The following is a 22,960-nucleotide window of genomic DNA, read 5'->3' as shown; positions in this document are numbered from 1 at the left end:
GTGCAGTGGCTCAGTCTCTGCTCACTGCAACCTCCGCTTCCTGGGTTCAAGCTATTATCCTGCCTCAGCCTCCTGAGTAGCTGGGACTACAGGCACATGCCACCATGCCTGGCTAATTTTTTTTTGTATTTTAGTAGAGATGGGGTTTCACCATATTGGCCAGGTTGGTCTCAACTCCTGACTTGAAGTGATCTGCCCGCCTCAGCCTCCCAAAGTGCTGAGATTACAGGCATGAGCCACTGTGCCCAGCCAAGTCTGGCTAAACTTTAAATTTTTTGTAGAGACAAGTTCTCGCTATGTTGCCCAAGTTGGTCTTCAGCTCCTGGGCTCAAGCAGTTCTCCTGCCTCAGCCTCCCAAAGTGTTGGAATTACAGGCATAAGCCACCACACTTAGCCCATTAATTGTTTTAAGCTGCAGAGTTTTGGGATAATTTGTTACTAAGAATAGAAAATGAATACCCCAGGCATCATTATGCTTATGATTTGACTTGTTTTATAAGTTTCCTATGGGAACACATAATCAGAATATTCTAATATAGTATATGGGGAATAGTTTCTCATCCTGGATTAATAAATTGGTATTTATTACTGTTTTATGAGCTTGGGGAATTTGTGTTATGTATGATTTTAAAAAACAGCTGAGTTTGTAAGGCAGAGGAATAGACTCAGACATTGAAAATTCATCATGAACACTAAGCTCCTTGGGAAACTGGACTTACTCTCTTTTGAGGGTATACTAACATCCCTGCGTGGTTGAGAATGAGGTTTCATTTTGCGTGACATTTCTGTAGTCAGATATATGTTACACAGTTAAAACACCCAAACTTGTCTTGAAGACCTCTTAATTTAATTGTACAGTCTTCCTAAGTAGGTTTCATAAATTGACATTCAAGAACATAATGTAAAACTTCTTTGCAGCATTTTCCTAAAGATTCTAATTTACTTCAGAAAATCCTCACAAAGTTTGCTAATATTGAATGAGTCATTGAAATAAGCCAGGCTATGTACTCAACTATATAGATTATTTCTGTGATATTTTCCTTTTATGTAAATATGAAGTTTACATACAAGTACATCTCATTGTATTGTGCTTCACTTTATTGCATTTCCCAGATATTGTGGGTTTTATGTTTTTAAAACAATGGAAGGTTTTTTGCAAACCTGCATTGAGCAAGTCTGTTGGTCCCATTTTTCCAATAGCATGTGCTAACTTTGTGTGTCTGTGTCACGTTTTGGAGATTCTCGCAATATTACAAACTTTTGCATTATTCTATCTATTATGGTCGTCTCCGATTAGTGATCTTTAATGTTACTATTGTAATTGTTTTGGGGCATCATGAACCATACCCATATAAGATGTCAAACTTAATCAGTAGGTATTGTTTGTGTTCTGACGGCTCCACCAATCGGCCATTTCCCGGTCTCTCTTCCTCTCCTTGGGCCTCCCTATTCCCAGTGAAATACCTCTGCAATGGCTGCTAAGTGTTGAAGTGAAAGGAGAGTCTCACACCTCACTTTAAATCAGAAACTAGAAATGATTAAGCTTAGTGAGGAAGGCATGTTGAAAGCTGTGATTGGCCAAAAGCTAGGCTTCTTGTACCAAATAGCTAAGTTGTGAATGCAAAGGAAAAACTCTTGGAGGACATTAAAAATGCTACTCCAGTGACCACATGCATGATAGGAAAGCAGAACAGCCTTATTGCTGATTTGGAGAAAGTTTGAGTGGTCTGAATAGAAGATCAAACAGCCATAACATTTCCTTAAGCCAAAGCCTAATCCAGAACATGTCTAAAAATGCCCTTCCTGAACCTCTGTACTTAATTGATAGTTGACTAGTTATAGAGTTCTAGACTAGCATTAGAATTCTAATAGGATAGCCCCATTATCTTCTGGCATGACTTTTTGCTGATAAGAAATTCCATGGATACTTAACCTCTGATTCCTTTGTGGATGACCTTTTTTTTTTTTTTTTTTTTTTAATCTGAAAGCTTTTATTCTTCTCTCCTGGGCATCTGAATTTTCAGTGATGTGCTGAATTATCCCTTTGGGATCATGTTTTTCTCTGTATTTGGTTTTATGTCATGTTGTAGTTTTTCCTTGAATGTCTGGTGATCTTTTATTTTCCATTAATATGTATGGATAAACAAAAAATTACTGTAAGAGTTGGTTGGGGTTTATTGATTATCTGGTTTTGTTTAGAGTAATTGGTTGGGGAACTAGTTAAATGTTGGAATGTAGGAATCCTCCTCTGGCACTATTCAGTTTCTGTAGGGAAGAACCTTCTAATTTTCTTGCCTGAAGCATGAATGCTTGACTGTCTTTTGGAATGGGATGGTAGACTCTTCAGCAAATCCAGACTTTTATTTAATCCCCCATTTTAGTTCATGTCTTAATCCTTTCCTCTGTTTCACTAGATATTTCTTAATCTTGAACTAATCTGAAGTTCTGTAGGACCCTTGTCTGTATTCCCACTAATCTGAAGTTCTGTAGGACCCTTGTCTGTATTCCCCCTTCTTTTTATTCTAGGACGTGACTTCCTCTTAGTTTTGCCAGTTACCACTTCTCCACCTACTTTGAGTTTTCCCTGAAATTTGTTGAAGTCTCTTGCCTAAGGGCCTATTCTTCTGTTCTCTGTTATTGTGGGTTTTTATCTTTTTTTTTTTTTTTTTTTTTTTGGTGGGGGGGGTCTACTTTTAGAGGGAAGGAGAGAAAATAAACAAAATTGCCATTTTTAACTGATATGTACTGTGAATCTCTAATGGGTAATGATTTAGAATACAGCTTTTAAAGAAACATTTGATATTTCAAAAACAGTATTCTCATACTTATTCACCTTACATTCTAGGTGGTTTAAGTCCTAGCTTCAGTACAAATTTGCTTTATGATCTTGGGCATGCTGTGTAGTGTGGGAACCTGAAGTACTTCACATATTGTAAAGCAATGGTTTTCAAACTCTTTTTGACTGTAAACTATAGTGAGAAATACATTTTACTTCACAACTTACATACTTCCATGACATAATATCCTTATGTGCAATGCACTCTGATTTTTGTTTTTAAAACTCTGGTTGTGACCTACTAACTTGATCTTACTGCCCACCAATGGTGTGCAACCTACACTTTGAAAAACAGTATACTAGAGCAGTATTTCTTAAAAATGTGAGCCAGGGCCAGGTTCAGTGGCTCATGCCTATATTCCCAGCATTTTAGGAGGCCAAGGCGGGCGAATCACAAGGTCAGGAGTTTGAGACCAGTCTGACCAAGATGGTGAAACCTCATCTCTACTAAAAATACAAAAATTAGCTGAGCGTGGTAGTGGGCACCTGTAGTCCCAGGTACTTGGGAGGCTGAGGCAGGAGAATCACTTGAACATGGGAGGCAGAGGTTGCAGTGAGCTGAGACTCAGTCTCAAAAAAAAAAAAAAAAAAAAAAGTGTGAGCCAGATATATTTTCAAGTTGAGTATTGAAAAAAAGTAAGAATTTAGGAAAAACCTAGCAGGGCTTTTGTGAGTTTTAAAAGGTGTGTTAATAATCCTCCAAAGGTGAAATTCTGCCCTTCCCTAGAGTTATCTTGAGTCACCCTTGGCTTGAGGCCATGCAGGGATTTTTACAGTGTTGAGAATTATCTTTAGTGAGATCAAGTGGCAGTCATAATAAATTGAAATACAGTTTAAAATGTGCTTTAAAAACACTTCTTTTAGCCAAATTTAAATTAATTATGTATTTAGCAAAGGAAGGCATATCTGTTTTTTTAAAATAATTCCTAGATTGTGCAGTTTGTTGTACCTTTCATAATATTCATGCAGAGCTCTTTATATTGTGGATTTAGTGATATTTTCTAGAAGAATGCTGTTTTTAAATTTTATTTTTTATTTTTGGAAGAATGCTTTTAATAAATCCTAACTCTGATGCTGAAGAGATGACCACAAATTGATGCTGCAGGTTATTACATATATTAAGTAAGTGCGTAGTCAAATTCCTTGAGGCAACACAAAGACTTAAGGCATTGGAAATGGTTAAATATGATATACCATGATAGTAGATAGTAGTCTGAATTGTTCCTTGGTAAATACTTGGGAAGATCAAAATACAGTTGGCCCTCCATATCTGTGAGTTCCACATCTGTGGGTTCCACATCTGTGGATTCAACCAACCTTGGATAAAAAATACTCCAGGGGAGGGAGGAAGAGTCTATACAGAATATGTACAGACTTTTTTTCAGCTCATTATTCCTTAAATAATATAGTATAACAACTGTTTACATAGCATTTACATTGTGTTAGGTGTAAGTAATATAGACATGATTTAAAGTATACAGGAGGCTATGCATAGGTTGATGGAAATACTAGACCATTTTACATGAGGGACTTGAGCATCCTCAGATTTTGGTATCCAGGGGAGTCCAGGAACTTGTCCCCATGGATAATGCAGATCAACTGTATACTTATAAGTTTACATGTAGGACATTCTCTTCATTTAAATAGAGGTCACTAGGACCTTAAATACGCATCCCTTATTTACTCATTTGTTTATACATTTTGGAAGAAATCAGCATCCATTTGAAACAGATATATGTCATCGGTTCAAGAAAACCTGATTAAAATTGTCCCAACAAAACTTGGACCTCTTATAATAATTAAATTCAGAGTGACTGAGCAAACTACTGTGTTGTAGTACTCAGGGCATGATCCAAAAGTTACCTTGTCAGCCACAACTCTAGTTGCTGATGATGCAGTGCTGTAAGGTGGTGTGAATTTTTCCTGTGAACTTGTTGGTTTCTAAAGACGTTTTCATTTTTAAACCTTTAAGTGAAATTCTGATAGAAAATATCAGCATCTCTTGCAGGGAGAATGCCAGGTGAGCAAACTGTCACCGTAGGAATCAGAATGGACGTTATCATCCATAGTGAGAATGGCAAATGGATAATCAACATCAGCCCAATTGCCAGACTGAAACATCATTATGACAGACTTCATTTGCAAGAATTCTTAAAACGGAGAAGCTGAGGAATAAAGTGGCCAGTGCAAATATCGTCTGTGCTTTTTACATTTAACAGACTTATTATATGTTCTTTTTCTTTTCCTTTTTTTTTAAGACGGAGTTTTGCTCTTGTTGCCTAGGCCGGAATGCAATGGTGTGATCTCAGCTCACTGCAACCTCTGCCTCCTGGGTTCAAGCGATTCTCCTGCTTCAGTCTCCCAAGTAGCTGGGATCACAGATGTGCACCACCACGCCCGGCTAACATTTTGTATTTTTAGTAGAGGTGGGGTTTCACCATATTGGCCAGGCTGGTCTCAAACTCCCGACCTCAGGTGATCCGCCCGTCTCAGCCTCCCAAAGTGCTAGGATTACAGGCGTGAGCCACCATGCCTGGCCTATGTGTTCTTTTTCTTATAGATTGTTACTCACGTTTATGAAATATAGCAAGAAGATAGGCTGATCTTTTTTCAACCTATTTATATTTTCTGCTCTTTTTTCTTATGAGAAAATTCAGCGTTACTGTTTCACAAATGTACCAGAGTTGGGACATATTAAGCATCTACAAATGCAAAATATTTCATAATTTTTTAAATAATGAAAACTATGATTACTATCTTTTCTTACAGGATAACTACCATAAAAATGTTTTTGACCTATATAAAAATGTTGCATGTCTTGAACCTACAAGTAGGCCAACCAGCAGTACATAACAGCAGCTTCTCTTCTCTCATTTAACCGTTTACAGTATGGCTACTCTTCACAACTGTTTTACCTTAGCTGCCAAGAAACTTAGTAAAAACAAAAGCCCTTAAATATAGCAGTCAAATATCTTGTAAAGCTTTCTTGCATTTAATTAATTGTGATTTCATTTTTTAAATTTATTTTATTTATTTTTATTTTTTTGAGATGGAGTCTTGCTGTGTTGCCCAGGCTGGAGTGCAGTGGCAGGATCTGGACTCACTGCAAGCTCCACCTCCCGGGTTCACACCATTCTCCTGCCTCAGCCTTCTGAGTAGCTGGGACTACAGGCTCCCGCCACCACGCCCGGCTAATTTTTTTTATTTTTGATAGAGACGGGGTTTCACCGTGTTAGCCAGGATGGTCTCGATCTCCTGACCTCGTGATCCACCCACCTCAGCCTCCCAAAGTGCTGGGATTACAGGCATGAGCCACTGCTCCCGGCCCTCTGATTTCATTTTAAATTTTTCTGTTTATATTTAATCTTGTAAGCACTCTTGAATTCTTTTTGATTCCAGATTGTGTGGAGAGTAGTCAGTATAGATGTGGTAAATATATACTGTGGTAGTACCTGTTCCGTTTTGCCTGATAGCATTATTTTCTGTGTTCTGTATCTTCCCTTCTCAACTTGCTTCTAGTCTTTTGAAGGCAGGAAATCATCTCTTTCAGAATTTGCTTCAAAAGATTGTTGTGAGAGTGAAATTAGTGCATATAAAACACTTAGAATTGTCTTTGGAATGAAGTACTAACGTTAGCAGTAGTACTGTATTTTAATATGGAGCACAGCAGACTGCTCAATAGACGTTATGTACTTAATGGGAAGGGTTTAGTAGGAAAATATATTTCTATATCGTAATACCTAAAAATAATCAAGAATTGGAAACTTCTGTTTTAACCCAGAGCCAGTGGAGTTGTAACATTAACTGTTTCTAAATACTTCTGATGTTTGGGAGAATTCAGATGTGACCTATCCCACCCAAGCATTATGTAATGCTGGGATATAGTTCTGGGGGAGAAAAAACAAAAACAAATTTAAATGCATCTTCAGGCTAAGAAATGGATTACTGAATGGATAAGCTATGGAAAAACATTAATTTCTTTCTGGAGGAGGAGACCCAAGAGTTAGGTGCCCAGAAAAAGTCTTTTTTAAAAAATGTGTAACATGGGGCTGGGCATGGTTGCTCTCCCCTGTAATCCCAGCACTTTGGGAGGCTGAGGCGGGTGGATCACAAGGTCAGGAGATGGTGACCAGCCTGACCAACATGGTGAAATGCCATCTCTACTAAAAATACAAAAATTAGCCGGGCGTGGTGGTGAGCGCCTGTAATCCCAGCTACTTGGGAGGCTGAGGCAGGAGAATCTCTTGAACCTGGGAGGCTGAGGTTGCAGTGAGCAGATATTGTACCACTGCACTCCAACCTGGGTGACAGAACGAGACTCCGTCTCAAAAAAAAAAAAAAGGGTAACATGTTCTTAAACCTACTGTGATTGTGCTTAATGATGGGGCTATGTACTGAGAAATTCATTATTAGACAGTTTTGTCATTGTGCAAACATCATAGAGTATACTTCCACAATCTTAAATGGTATAGCTTACTACACATCTAGGCTGTGTACAAACCTGCACAGCATGTTACTGTTTGAATACTGTAGGCAATTTGAAAAGTAAGTATATGTGTATCTAAACAAGAAAAAGTACAGTAAAAATACGGTTTATATGGGACCACCATTACATATGCAGTCTGTTGTTGACAAAACTTTGTTATGCGGCGCATGACTGTATTTTCCAATCCTGAAAGTTATTTTGTGTCTTTTTTTATGCTAGCCACAGGCTACTTAGCCTGTAGTGTTAGAAAAACAGACTTTCCATTTGTATTTCACCTTGAAATATATGCACTTATGTTCATGATTGTTACCTCAATCCATTTAATTCTACCATCAAGGTAGATTGTTCATAAAAATGGTCATTATGATTCTTTTTTTTTTTTTTTTTTAAACAGTCTCGCTTTGTTACCCAGGCTGGAGTGCAGTGGTGCAATCTTGGCTCACTGCAAGCTCTGCGTCCCAGGTTCATGCCATTCTCCTGCCTCAGCCTCCCGGGTAGCTGGGATTACAGGCACCCAACACCACGCCTGGCTAATATTTTGTATTTTTAGTAGAGACGGGGTTTCCCCATGTTAGCCAAGATGGTCTTGATCTTCTGACCTTGTGATCTGCCCGCCTAGGCCTCCCAAAGTGCTGGGATTACAGGCACGACCGCACGCGGCATTATTCTTAAACATAGGCATGTTGTAGTAATTCATTATTTATGTCACTGTTAATAGCCAGCACCAATTTTGAACTTCTCCTTGTTCAGTAGACTGTTTTTCAGTGCAGTATCTTTATTCTTTAAATTCAGAGGAGTTTTTTGAAGCATCAAGTAAGTATTTATTAACTCCTTATATACCCTATCCTAGATAAAAAAGAAATAAAAAGGAAACCCTGCTCAGTGAATAATCCTTCCCCTTGAGGAGCCTGAAATCTTTTGGTGGTTGATGAAAGAAACATCTGTTGAATATAGGCCTAAAGATAATGGGTACTCAAATACGTAATTGAGGTTGTGAACACTATAGATCATGAGAGGTGGGAGAGATCATTATATCTTGACCTACCTAAGGGAAATTTTGTGGAGAATGTGAGATTTAAGTTTGTTCTTAAAGGGCAAGTAGGATATGGAAAGATAGGGGAGGAAATCTAGTGAAGTATTTCAGGTAGGGAAAAGACTTTGAACAAACACACGGCCTTTAGAGATTAAGAGAGCTGGTTTCACATTGAGGAGGTGGTAGTGGGAGGAAGGAGAGAAGAGGACTGGCTATATAAGGTATTCACATAATTGAAGTGGGATCTTGTGTGAGTTTGTATTACTATTAGCGTTAGGGAAAAAGAGTTAAAATATATCTTAAAACTCTGTTAGAATGCAGCCTCTCAAGGTATGGCAGCTATTTCACCAAGTCATCATTATGGAATTTATATTAATTATAAAGATATATATTATAAAATAAAGCCATATATTAAGGATATAGATATCTTTGAAAATAGATAACTATAAAGATACTACTGAATAACTGAGAAAACTATAGGGATTTCCTGTACACTATGGATCGAGAAGGATTCTTACAGCCCACATAGTCAACATGTATCTCATTCAGTGTGTAGTACATACATAAGCAGAGGTGTCCATCTCTAGTTTTCAAACTAAGTGTTAATATCAAGCAGACATCTTTTTGTTAGTTGAAATAAATTAAGTATTAGGAGACATCATTTATTAATGGAAATTAAATGCACATAACCATTTTAACTTTAAGGGTAAAAAGCCCCAGAAGATTTAAGAAAAGGGCCATTCAAGAAACAACTGATTTTACAGAGAAGCAGCAGATTCTGCTTAGAATGACTAATGGCCATTTTGGGATAAAAAAAGGTAGTAAACATAAGATTGCTGGTTATATGTAGCATGTATGTTGGCTCATGCTTCATTCTCACCCCCCAATAGAATGAATTTTAATTCTGGGATAAAGACAACTGTTTGACATATTAGTTAGTATTAAAAATAGCTGCAAATTTAATTTTTTTAAATCAAATATTTTTTAATCAAAAATCAAAATATTCCCACTTAAGAACAGTTTCATAAAAGGTGATCCTGAATCAGGATGTGGTGGCTCACACCTGTAATCCCAGCACTTTGGGAGGCCGAGGCACGCAGATCATTTGAGGTCAGGAGTTTGAGACCAGGCTGGCCAACATGGTGAAACTTCATCACTACTAAAAGAAAATACAAAAATTAGCTGGGTGTGGTGGTGCAGGCCTGTAATCCCAGCTACTTGGGAGGCTTAGGCAGGAGAATTAAATGAACCTGGGAGGAGGCGGGAGTTGCAGTGAGCCAAGATCACACCACCACACTCTAGCCTGGGCAACAAAGTGAGACTCCGTCTCAAAAAAAAAAAAAAAAAAAGTGACCCTGAATCAAAAACTTTACCAAATTGGTAGTGAAAAATGTCATATATGTCAATATTACGTGGACTCTGAATGCCAATCTTAGGATTATAGACTTTAGCCTTCATAAAGCAGAGAGTCATTATTGATTTTGGAACAGGAAGTGTTAATATAAGTTCTTTGTGAGTGTGGAGCTATCTTATTTTACTGGCATAGCCACAAATGAACTGCAGCAAATTCAAGTCTTCATATTTTTACTTCAAAAATCATGTGACTTTTGCTGTTCTTTATAATATATCCACATTTGTTTTATTGTAAAATTATTTAATAATAATTGACCAATGAAAAGAATGTGCCTTATGTCTTGTGACTTTGTGTGAACATGCTTAGAATACCTGACCTACTATGGTTCAGCAGTACCTTATCTGCATCAGCATTTTTAAGGACAGCAACTTGAATATAATTGAAAGGTAATTTTACCTTTTAACTTCCTGCCCTGGAGTTAATTACAAAGCATAGGCATTCTTGATTAGGTTATCATCTTTACGAAGATTTCTGCCTGTATCTTTATATAAAGTATGTACTGGTTTTGAATGGAAGAATAGTTTTGTATATTATGAGCTAAATATCAGAGTTGAATTTTTAAATTTTACTCTCAGAAGTTCAATAATCTTAAGTGATTGAGCTAATTGAAGTCCTTGTTTATAGATATGGAAGTTCAGAATTGAAGTTTTATGGTTTTGAAGGTTAGATACAAAAGGATTTAACATTTGTTAGAATCAAATCGATATGATGTGTCCGTATTTTTGTAATAAGTAGAATATAAAACAATAAGCTTTTTTAAATCGAGACTTGAGTCTCACTCTGTGGCACAGGCTGGAGTGCAGTGGCACTATCTTGGCTTACTGCAACCCCCACCTCCTGCGTTCCAGTGATTGTCCTGCTTCTGCCTTCCCAGTAGTTGGGATTACAGGTGCCCCCCACCACATTCGGCTAATTTTTGTATTTTTAGTAGAGATGGGGTTTCACCATTTGCCCAGGCTTGTCTTGAACTACAGACCTCAAGTCATCTGCCTGCCTCAGCCTTCCAAAGTGCTGGGATTACAGGCATGAGCCACCACACCGGCCCATTTTTTGAGTACCTATTATATGCCAGGTATTGTATTAGATACTAGAAAGAGAAAGAGAAGTAGAGAGATAGAAAGACAGAAATAATTAGATAAATAAAACTTGGTTTCTGCATTGATTGAGACGTCGTCTCTGTTGCCCAGACTGGAATGCAGTGGTGCGATCTCGGCTCGCTGCAACCCCAGCCTCCCGGGTTCAAGTGATTCTCTTACCTCAGCCTCTGGAGTAGCTGGGATTACAGGCACGCGCCACCACGCCCTTATAATTTTTGTATTTTTAGTAAAGACAGTGTTTTGCCATATTGGCAAGGCTGGTCTCGAACTCCTGACTTCAAGTGATCTGTCTGCCTTGGCCTCCCAAAGTGCTGGGATTACATAGGTGTGAGCCACTGTGCCTGGCTGTTGGTTCCTGCTTTTAGTCGAGGGGTGCTGAATATGTAAAATATAATTGCTGTAAAGCACAGTAAATACTATAATAGGGATATGCATCTAAAACATATTTGGGTAAAAGTGGATAAACCAACCAATTTAGCTTCAGTACCATAAGGAAAGCTTCTGAAAACTACTCCAGCCTGGGCGACAGAGCAAGACTTTGTTTCAAAAAAATAAAAATTAAAAAAAAAAGAAGGGACTTATGCTGAAACTTTATAAGTAGGTAGTGTTCCCGGGGTGGGAATGTGGGAAGAAGGGCATTCCAGACAGAGGAAACATTGTGTAACCTTCGGGGAACTGCATAGAGTATGGTTTAACGAAAATGAAAAGGCATGTTGGAAAGGTTAAGAGATGACTCTTGACAGTAGACAGCTGCACTTTGTATACAACCCAGAGGAGTTTGAACTTTATTATTTAATTATTGGAGTATCATTGAAAAACATGGAACTTGAGCACACCGACTCTCATTTTGAAGTAGTTTGGAGGGTATGTCAGGAGTGGTAATGATTATGGGATAAGAGGAGCAATTAGAATATCATTGCTGTAGTCCAGATGAGGCATGGTGAGAGTCTGAAATGACAAAGGGAGTGACAAGGATAGATTTCAAATATGTTAAAGACGTTGAATCAATAACATTTAATGATTAGTTGGGCATGGTGGCACATAATCTCCACTACTCTGGAGGCTGAGGCAGGAGGATCTCATGAGCCCAGGAGTTTGAGTCTATCTTGGGCAACGTAGCAAGACCACATTTCTTTAAAACAATTTTTTTAATGATTGATTGTGAGTAATGAGAGAGAGAGAAGAGTCCAGTATGAATCCCTGAATAATGGGGTTAGATGGGCGCATTTCTCACTAGATTTTTGGAAGAAGTTTTACATATGTGAATAGCTTCTACAAAATTAATAAATATATAAAAGTAACTTCTGAGTAGGTTATTTCTAAGTTTTTCTTTATTTTTGTTTATAGATGCCACTTCAAATGAACAACAAGATCTTTTCTGTCAGAAGTTGCAGCAGTGTTGTATACTGTTTGATTTCATGGACTCTGTTTCAGACTTGAAGAGCAAAGAAATTAAAAGAGCAACACTGAATGAACTGGTTGAGTATGTTTCAACTAATCGTGGTGTAATTGTTGAATCAGCGTATTCTGATATAGTAAAAATGGTAAGCCTCTAGACTTATGTTCCTCAGATGTATGTAAATTTAAGATCTGAGGTATAATAATGGATTGATGAGACTGATTTTAAATAAATGTACAATACATCCCCCAAATTTTAAAAAATAGTTCATTTGAAAGATTATCCCATCCATTCCAATGATACCATCATTGCATATACAAGTTTGGGAATTGAGAGAGTCACAGTGGCTGGTGGCTCCCATATTGGATAGTGCAGATCTAGAGCTTAAGAGAAGGATTTAGGCCTGGGATTATACAGATCGATAGGTAATTAATGTCATGGAGGTGAATAGTTACTGAGAACTTTTATTTTTATTTATTTATTTATTTATTTATTGAGACGGAGTCTCACTCTGTAGCCCAGGCTGGAGTGCAGTGGTGCAGTCTCGGCTCTCTGCAACCTCTGCCACCCGGGTTCAAGCAATTCTCTGCCTCAGCCTCCTGAGTAGCTGGGATTACAGGTGCCCACCACCACCATGCCTGGCCAATTTTTGTATTTTCAGTAGAGATGGGGTTTCACCATCTTGGCCAGGCTGGTCTTGAACTCCTGACATCGTGATCCACTCGCCTCGGCCTCCGAAAATGCTGGGATTTTAGGTGTGAGCCACCGTACCTGGCCATTACTGAGAACTTTTAAAGGGGAAAAGGAAGACCGATGAAAGACTAGGGATCTCCACATTTAAGTAGCGGGTAAGGGAGTCAGGTATAACACTTTAATTGAAAGTCAGGATCTTTAAGAAGTTAATACAAATAAATGGAATATCTGATGTGAAAAAAAACTACAGCCAACTTTATTGAAGTAAGATCGTTTAGGATTCTTGCTGTTTATTAGTAATTCAACCTTATTTTCTATCAAACAGTAGGATTTTGTTTAGTATTTGTGAATTTTTTTTTTTTTTTGTATTTTATTGTATACTAACAAAATATAAACATTTAGTCCAGTGCAGTGGCTCGCTTATGCTTGTAAACCCAGCACTTTGGGAGGCTGAGGTGGGAGAAACACTTGACACCAAGAGTTCAAGACCAGCCTGGGCAGCATAGCAAGGACCCATCTCTACAAAAAGTACTAAAAATAAAAATAAAAAAATTAGCCAGGCATGGTGGCATGAGCCTTTAGGCCCAGCTACTCAGGAGGCTGAGGTGAGAGGATCGCTTGAGCCCAGGAGTTCAAGACTGAAGTGAGCCACGATCACCACTGCATTTCAGCCTGGTTTGACAGAGCAACACCTTGTCTCAAAATAAATAAATAAATCCAGTTGGACTAATTAGATTGTCACTGAGTATATAATTTAAACTTATATCAGGGTATTGAAGCTAAAAGCAAATATAAATATAACCTACAGTTGCCTTCATTTCTTTCCCCTTGCCTAATATATGTTCTCAGGGAAGAACCAAATGTGTAGTAGGAAAGATAAGTTTGGCCCTAATACAGTAGTTGGGTTTTCTTTCATCACTCTGTAGTAGAAGACCTCTCAAAAGGAATTAGGAAATTTCGATTGTTGAGTTTTTTTTTTTTTTTTTCTTTAAAGAGAATAAAAGCCTTCAATTTTTTTTTTTTTTTTTTTTTTTTTTTTTTTGAGACAGAGTTGGCTGGGCACAGTGGCTCACGCCTGTAACCCCAGCACTTTGGGAGGCCAAGGTGGGTGGATCACCTGAGGTCAGGAGTTTAAGAACAGTCTGGCCAACATGGTGAAACCCCGTCTCTGCTAAAAATACAAAAATTAGCCAGGCGTGGTGGTGGATGCCTGTAATCCAACTGCTTGGGAGGTTAAGGCCAGAAAATTGCTTGAAGAACCTGGGAGGCGGAGATTGCAGTGAGCCAAGATTGTGCAACTGCACTCCAGGCTGGGCGACAGAATGAGACCCTGTCTCAAAAAAAAGAAAAAAAAAATAAGAGAGAGTCTGTCTCTTTTCCCAGGCTGGAGTGCGGTGGCGTAATCATAGCTCACCGCAGCCTTGGCCTCCTGGGCACAAGCTATCCTCCTGCCTAAGCCTCCTGAGTAGGTAGAACTACAAGCATGCACCACCATGCCTGATTAATTTTTTCATTTTTGTTTTTTTAAGAGGTGGAGCCTTGCTTATTGCCCAGGCTGGTCTGAAACTCCTGACCTCAAGCAGTCCTCCTGTCTCGGCCTCCCAGAGTGCTGGGTTTACATGCATGGGCCACCATGTCCAGCCTCAAAAAAATTTAAAGATTGGCTATAGAGAGAACATTAATCAAAATAAAATTGGCTTAAACTCCCACAGACAATAAAAGGAAGTGATAATTTGAGAACATAAATATTAATTACTGGTGGACTTCTTCAAGTTTTTTTTTTTTGTTTTTTAATCATTTAAAAAGTTCAGGGAGAAAAAGCAGTATTTCCTACTGTTACTGATTTCAAATGGCTTATATTCAGGAATTTTTAGAGTCAGGAATTAATCTCTAAAATTGTTGACAGATATTGAAAGTCTCAAATATTTGAGTCAAATATGCTATATACTAATAAATTATGGGATTTAATTTCTTTGCCCAAGTAAAAAGGTGTGTGTTTGTTGTTGCTTTCTTAAATTTATTTTGATTTCTGTATGCACATAGTAGGTATATATTGTTGGTTTCTTAAAAATGTATGAGTACTTAATTTAATATCTAAGTAATACTTGAGTCATCTTACCCATTTAGACTCTTGAAGCTCTTCTGAATATTTGTTATATACAGTTAATTTTATTACTAGCTACAAGGTTAACTTTTTCTTTTACTACTGACAATAATAAGTGTGATCTCAAGGACAAATTCTATACTCTTGTGAGATATATTTGTTTTCAAATTTTATCGAAGGCTTGCTGCTACTCTTTGTGAAATTGATGTCCATCAAACTGTTTATTCGCTTTGCCCTCAAGTACTGGCTTTGAGTTCTGGCTGATGAAATTTTAGGTTATTCTTATTAAGTCTTATGATTATAGTAATTGACTATTAGCAGTAATTTGTGTACCAGAGATGCAACTTCATAAGAATAGTTGGGAATTTGCTTGCAATTTCTTGTCTTATCCTCTACCTCTGGAATAGTTTATCTCAAAATGATCAGCCCCTTAGTAGTTGGGCCTTAAATATTTATTAAACTACTTGGTCTATCAGTCTGTTCATTATTCTTTAAAAAATTGTAGATTGAGACCACAGTCTATCCTTTGCTAGAGAAAAAGGATATATATTACCTTAGTACTAAGATAATGCAAAGCATGAAATTATAAATACTGTATTTCACTGGATCTAAAATGAAGAACATCCTGATTTCAAGGTGGTTAATATGTTTTTTAAAAGTCCCAAAGTAGATGAAATACAGTAAATTAAATCATCAAGAAGTATTATAAACACATTTATAATAATAGTGAAGGTATTCTACCCTCGCCCACGTTTCCCTTAGTGTGGTATGTATAAGAATGGAGATATTTTACCAAACTCTGAGTTATAAGGCAAGTATAGAATATGGCCAGGTTGGAATATGGGAGGAATTGTAGAAAGATGAAATGAATCAAATTAAAGATAAGTAGAATTAATAACTTTTTCCCTCGAATTCCCTTTACTCCCTTCCTCTATATTCTCCCTTTTCCTTCTGTCTTTATTTTTTTTTTTTTTTTGGAGACAGGGTCTGGCTCTGTCACCCAGGCTGGAGTGCAGTGGTATGATCTTGGCTCACTGCAACCTCCGCCTTCTGGGCTCAAGCAATTCTCCTGCCTCAGTCTCCCCAGTAGTTGGGACCACAAGTATGCACCATGATGCCTGGCTAATTTTTATGTTTTTGTAGAGATGGGGTTTCACCATGTTGCCCAGGCTGGTCTTGAACTCCTAACCTCAGACAATCTGCCCCCTCGGCCTCCCAAAGTGCTGAGATTACAGGTGTGAACCACTTCGCCTGGCCCCCTCTTTCTTTTTGAGTAAAATTCGGAAAGAACAATTTATAATTTAAAGAAGATTAATCCAGAGGCTATCTGTAATCTTCAGGAGCTTAGGTCTGAGGAAGTCAAAGTTATTAGATAAGAGAAAAGAGAGAAACAAACACCTGCCTTCTTTGTATCTTGGAGAGGTTTATAGATTTTGAACTAAGCTTACAGCTATAACTTTTTTCTTAAAGTGATCTTTAAAATATTTCATTTTGAATTGTCGAATTCATTTACACATACAACAAAGAACATAAAATTATTTTTTCTTTACAGATCAGTGCTAACATCTTCCGTACACTTCCTCCAAGTGATAATCCAGATTTTGATCCAGAAGAGGATGAACCCACGCTTGAGGCCTCTTGGCCTCACATACAGGTATGGAACATAATTACATATTGACAGTTTTTATATTTATGCTATTCTGCAGAAATCATGGTTTTCTCATTTAGATTCTGAGTGTGTACAATATTTAACTTTTATGGTTTTCTTAACATTATTTTCTTTCATGCAAATACTGTTTTTCAATGTTTTTTCATTGTAATAAAATACACTTAATATATATTTACCATTTAAACCATTTTAAAGTGTACAATTCAGTGGCACAAAGTACATTCGCCATGCTGTACAACCCATCACCAGTCTTTAATTCTATAACTTTTCGATCACTCCAAATGGAATCCCCATTGGCATTTAGCACTCACACCCCGTTCCCCTCTCTTTACAGCCCCTAATAACTACCAATCTGCTTTCTGTCTCTGGATTTGCCTATTCTGGTATCTGCATATAAATGAAATTATGAAATATGTGGGCTTTTGTTTCTGGGTTGTTTCAGTTAGCATAATGTTTTCAAGGATCATAAATGTTGTCTGTGTCAATACTTCATTCCTTTTTATGGATGAATTATTCCATTGTATGGATATACCACATTTGTTTATCCACTTACCAGTTGATGGACATTTAAATTATTTCCATCATTTGGCTATTGTGAATAGAGCTGTTATGAACAGTTCTATGTATAAGTTTTTGCTTGAACCAATAAATTTTGATACATTATGTTTTCCTTTCTTTTTCTTCTTTTTTTTTTGAGATGGCATTTGGTTCTGTCACCCAGGCTGGAGTGGAGTGAAGTGGCGTGATCTTAGCTCACTGCAACCTCTGCCTCCTGGGTGCAAGCCATCCTCCCACCTCAGCCTCCTAAGTAGCTACAACTACAGATGTGTGCCACGACACCCACTAATTTTTGTATTTTTAGTAGAGATGGGATTTCACCATGTTGCCCAGGCTGGTCTCGAACACCTGAGCTCAAGCAGCCCACCCAGTTGGTTCCCAAAGTGCTGGGATTACAGGTGTGCACCACCACACCTGGCTCAAAATATTTTCTAATTTCCTAAGTGATTTTTCTTTTGATCCATTAGTTATTTAGGAATGTGTTAATTTCTACCTATTTGTGACTTTCCCAGATTTCCTTGTTATTAATTTCTAATTTTATTTCGGTATGTTTAGAGAATATACTTTTTTTCTTAAAGTTTTTCTTTTTTACTGCCTCTATAATTGCAGAATGGAGAATATGTTTTGTATGATTTCAGTCCTTTTAAACTTACTGAGACTTATACAGTGGCTTAATATACAGTCTGTCCTGGAGAATGTTTTATGTGTGCTTAAGAAGAATGTGTGTTCTGTTACTGTTAAGTACAGTGTTCTGTAGAAGTCTGTTAGGTCTGGTTGGTTTATGGTGCTGTTTAAGTTTTCTATTTCCTTGTTAATCTTCTGTCTGTTCTGTTATTTTAAAGGGGGACTGAAATCTCTATTATTGAATTGTCTGTTTCTCTCTTCATTTCTGTAAGTTCTTACTTCATATATTTTAGGACCCTGTTGATAAGTGTATATAAGTTTATAACTGTTATATATTCTTTATAGATGGCCCTGAAAAGGTCCTTTGTCTCTAGTCACAATTTCTGTGTTAATTTTGTCTGATACTAGTGTAGCCACTCCAGCTGTCTTTTGGTTACTCTTGGTATGATATATCTTTTCCATCCTTTTATTTTTAATCTATTTGAATGTAAAGTGTGTCTCTTGTAAACAGCATGCAGTTGGATCATGTTTTGAAAATAATTTCTACAGTCTCTGCCTTTTTGATTAGAGTGTTTGACCATTTATATTTAATGTAATTACTGGTAAGGTGGGCTTTACAACTGCCATTTTGCCATTTGTTTTCTGTGACTTATGTCTTTTTTATTCCTCCACTTTTCCACTACTTTTTTTGTGTTAAATAGGTGTTTTCTAGGGTGCCATTTTCATTCCTTTGTTTCTTTAACTATATTTAACTTTTTTTTTTACTTCCTTTCCTTTTCCTTTTCCTTTCCTTTCCTTCCTTCTCTCTCTCTCTGTTTCTCTCTCTCTCTCTTTCTTCCTCTCTCTCTTTCTTTCTTTCTCTCTCTCTCTCTCTCTCTATCCTGGGGATTACAGTTAGCATTCTGAGACAATCTAGTTTGGTTTAATACTAACCTAATTTCAATAGCATACAAAACTTCGGCACAGTATACATCTATTCACTCCCCACTTTTTTGTGGTATTGTCATACAAATTACACCTCTACACATCATGTGCCCACCAACACAGTTTTGCAGTAATTGCTTTATGCAGTTGGCCTTGTAAAGGAGGAAAGTAAGAGTTAAAAATACATTTATACTGTCTTTTATATTTACTTGTGTATTTATCTTTACATGTGCTCTTTATTTCTCTTTGTGGATTTGAGACACTGTATGGCGTCCTTTTATTTCTTGAAAAGCCTGAAGGAATTTTTTTTTTTGAGATGGAGTCTCGCTTTGTTGCCCAGGCTGGAGTGCAGTGGTGTGATCTAGGCTCACTGCAAGCTCTACCTCCTGGGTTCACACCATTCTCCTGCCTTAGCCTCCTGAGTAGCTGGGACTACAGGTGCCTGTCACCACACCTGGCTAATTTTTTGTATTTTTTGTAGAGATGGGGTTTCACCATGTTAGCCAGGATGGTCTCTGTCTCCTGACCTTGTGATCTGCCCACCTCAGCTTCCCACCTGAAGGAATTTCTTTAGTATTTCTTGTAGGGCAGGTTGGCTAATGACAAATTCTTTTAGTGTTTATCTAGGAATGTCTTAATTTCCTCTTCATTTTTGAAGGAGAGTTTTGCTGGATATAGAATTCTTGGCTAACAGTCTTTTTCTTTCAACATGTCATCCCATTTGTCTTCTTACGTCCATGGTTTTCTGATGACAGGTTAGCCATTAATCTTTCTGAGGATTTCATTATGTATGTGAAAAGTCATTTTTCTCTTGCTGCTATAAACGTTATCTCTTTTAAGTTTTGTCAATTTGATTATGATGTATCTAGGTGTGGATCTTCTTGACTTTATTCTACTTGTTGTTTATTGAGTTACAATTAGAATTCATTATGTAAACTAATGTTTCATAATCTTTGAGTTATTTTTGGTCATTATTCAAATATTTTTCCTGTCCTTTTTCTCTCATCTTCTGGGACTCCCATTTATGTGTATGTTGCTATAATTGCTGGTGTCCCACAGGTCTCTGGGGCTCTGTTCAATTTTCTTCATTTATATATGGATTCTAGGTATTAATGCCAATTAATTTGCTGATTTTTTTTTTTAATTTTGCAAGTACTTATATTTTGTAGTGACCTTTACATTTTCTGTTATTATAAAAAGATGAGAGAGGCTGGGCGTGGTGGCTCACGCCTGTAATCCCAGCACTTTAGGAGGCCAAGCTGGGCGGATCACCTTAGGTCAGGAGTTCGAGACCAGCCTAACATGGAGAAACCCATCTCTACTAAAAACACAAAATTAGTTGGGCATGGTGGCACATGCCTGTAATCCCAGCTACTCAGGAAGCTGAGGCAGGAGAATCGCTTGAACCCAGGAGGCAGAGGTTGTGGTGAGCCGAGATAGCGCCATTGCACTCCAGTCTGGACAACAAGAAAGAAACTCCGTCTCAAAAAAAAAAAAAAAAAGATGAGAGAAAGAAAATTATATTTTATATCATTTGGGATACTTTATGCAGTATTCTGCCTCATTATTTATTAATGTATTCATTCTGTGTAGCACTTATACATCCAAATAAGATGGAGAGGAGTCCTAGGATTAGTGAAAACTGATAACAGTTTTAAGATCTGTCAGCACATTAGAGTTTACAGAACTAGAAAATCCAAAGTGGTAAATTATTTTTTAATAGAACTGTACACAAGTTTATATGAAATTTTGTTCCATAGTTGGTATAAAATTAATAATGCTATATTTGAAATGCAAAGGTTTTACAAATTCTCATTAGCTGATAAGTTGATAAGCTGATAATGAAAAATTCTCATTAGCTGTTTTTTTAATCAGATGTAGTTGAATGGTCTGAAAGAGACCCCTTGGTCTTTGAATTTTTAAAATTAAAGAAAGTGTTTTCATTAGGATATGTTTATATGCTCATGGAAAGTAACAGTGGAAATTGAGCCAAGTAGACAATATGCTTTCCATTTTTAACTGGTATGATTTGAGGTTTTATTTAAATTCCCTGAAACCAGTGGTTCTTAACATTTTAGGAGGTGCTAAGTTGCTTTCAAAATATGATTTTTTATTTTTTATTTATGTATTTATTTTTGAGATGGAGTCTCACTCTGTTGCCTAGGTTGGAGTGCAGTGGCGTGATCTTGGCTCACTGCAACCACCACCTCCCAAGTTCAAATGATTCTCCTGCCTCAGCCTCTTGAGTAGCTGGGACTACAGGTGCTTGCCACCATGCCCAGCTAATTTTTGTATTTTTAGTAAAGATGTTGGCCAGGCATGTCTCAAACTCGGACTTCAAGTGATCCATCCACCTCAGCCTCCCAAAGTGCTGGGATTACAGACATGAGCCACTGTGTCCATCCAAAAATATGATTTTTGAGAAGTAGTTCTCTCTCAAGACAAATTCCCAGAGATACAAGAAATTCTCATTCATCTATGGTGCCTTGATTAAAAGGCTCTGCCCCAGATATATATGTTTATAGTTAAAAAATCCTTCCAAAAACCAAAATTTCTAGAAACCAAAATTTGGCATACAGTTTTTAAATTTGGCAATTAAATGGTCTAAGGACATCAGAAACTGGTAGATACTGAAGTGACCTGATTTATAGGATTTGTCAGTACATGTAGCTACATTATTAATCATCTTAAGTTTTTTTAGATGGAATATTAAAGCTACTCTGACAGATTATAGGGAATTGTAGCACTGAAGAAATTTGCTCAATGAAAGTTTCTTCTGCTGTTATAATGTGTGCTTAATTCACCTGGAATTCTTTTGTTTTGTACTAACAGTTTACATTTTACATTTAGCTTATGAGATCCTAGATACTAGAAATTAATTTGTTATGGTGGAAAATAAACATTAGTTGTTAATGAGGGAGAGTAATTACAAGTAATCTCAAAACCTTTCAAGCCTTTGTTTTCCCCACCCTTTTCATGAATTTTCTAAACATGTGCTAATAAAAGTTTATCTCTTTTTACTTATTCTTACACTGTAATGGAAATACTAATGAGCAATGGAATAATGGAATAAAAAGAGATAAAGGAACACAAGGAAGGTCATTTCAGTATTAGGGGATAGGTTATATCTTCTAATTTATTAAGTGTAGTATCATATGGTAACTATTAATGTACAACAGTTTTAAATTATTTTCTCATTTCTTTCCTAAGTATTATTGCTTTCTATTGAGGACTAACAATATATTAATTTTCTGCACTTTTAGATAATTAGGACACTTGGCTGCTGTACTAGCCTGGAATACAGGCAGATTGTGTATTTTCACTTTCTTTTATTAATTACTTTAGTGGCAGAGATAATTAAGATTTAATTGTGTAGGACAGTGCCTAGAACATAGATCTTTTTAGGAATAACTTGTGTTTTAGGGATTAGAGAGCTTTTCTGTTTGGGCAATATAATTAGAAATTTAAACTGGCAACATACATGTTTTACAGTGTATACCTTTACATTCAAATAACTCTTGGCCATATACTATATTTTAAATATTTTCACGGGCTAAGAATCCAAAATGATAGGAATCATAGCCTAATGCACTAACTTTATAGGCACAAAAATAAAAAGGAATATCTTTTATATAAGGTTAAGAAATACTTTTATTGCTTTGGCCTTTTTAATTGTGAATAGTTATTATCTTTTTAGTTCTTATGAATGAAAGAGCAGAGGAAAAAAACCTAGGCTGACTATATTTAAACTATTCAAGGTTTATGCAGAATCTATTGTTTTCACAAGGATTAAAGAGAAAAACAGATTCTTAAAAAACTAAGATTTTGTTAATGTTTACCTTATCTCAGGCAATGTTCTTTTTGGGTGCTTAATATGTAATATATAGTTGAATATGCATTAATTTTTATATGAATTCTTTTATATATTAAATCAGTTAAAAACCTTATTTACGTTAGTTTCCTCTTAATAGAGGTTGGAAAACATTGGTCACCTGTATTACTTGAAAGCAGCCTCTTAGGTACTTGTAGATCATTAAAGTTTGCTTCTCAGTCTTTGCCTCTCTGAACCAAACATTTCTATTCCTTTCGCTTTCTGTATAGGTCTTATTTTTCAGATACTTTA

The 22,960-nt window shown here is 36.8% G+C and overlaps 1 protein-coding gene across 1 annotated transcript in view; it reads left to right on the top strand.

The window, feature by feature from the left end:
- PPP2R5A (protein phosphatase 2 regulatory subunit B'alpha) overlaps positions 1-22,960 on the top strand; it is a 74,069-nt gene that overhangs the window by 27,438 nt on the left and 23,671 nt on the right. The window contains exons 2-3 of the mRNA XM_007988506.3: positions 12,214-12,410; positions 16,615-16,716. Coding sequence (XP_007986697.1) covers positions 12,214-12,410; positions 16,615-16,716 — 299 coding nt within the window. The remainder of the gene's footprint in view (positions 1-12,213; positions 12,411-16,614; positions 16,717-22,960) is intronic.

The sequence above is a fragment of the Chlorocebus sabaeus genome, chromosome 25 (assembly GCF_047675955.1).
Source record: "Chlorocebus sabaeus isolate Y175 chromosome 25, mChlSab1.0.hap1, whole genome shotgun sequence".
Classification (NCBI taxonomy): domain Eukaryota; kingdom Metazoa; phylum Chordata; class Mammalia; order Primates; family Cercopithecidae; genus Chlorocebus; species Chlorocebus sabaeus.
The sequence above is the reverse complement of the archived record's forward strand: the minus strand, read 5'-3'. Positions and strand labels throughout refer to the sequence as shown.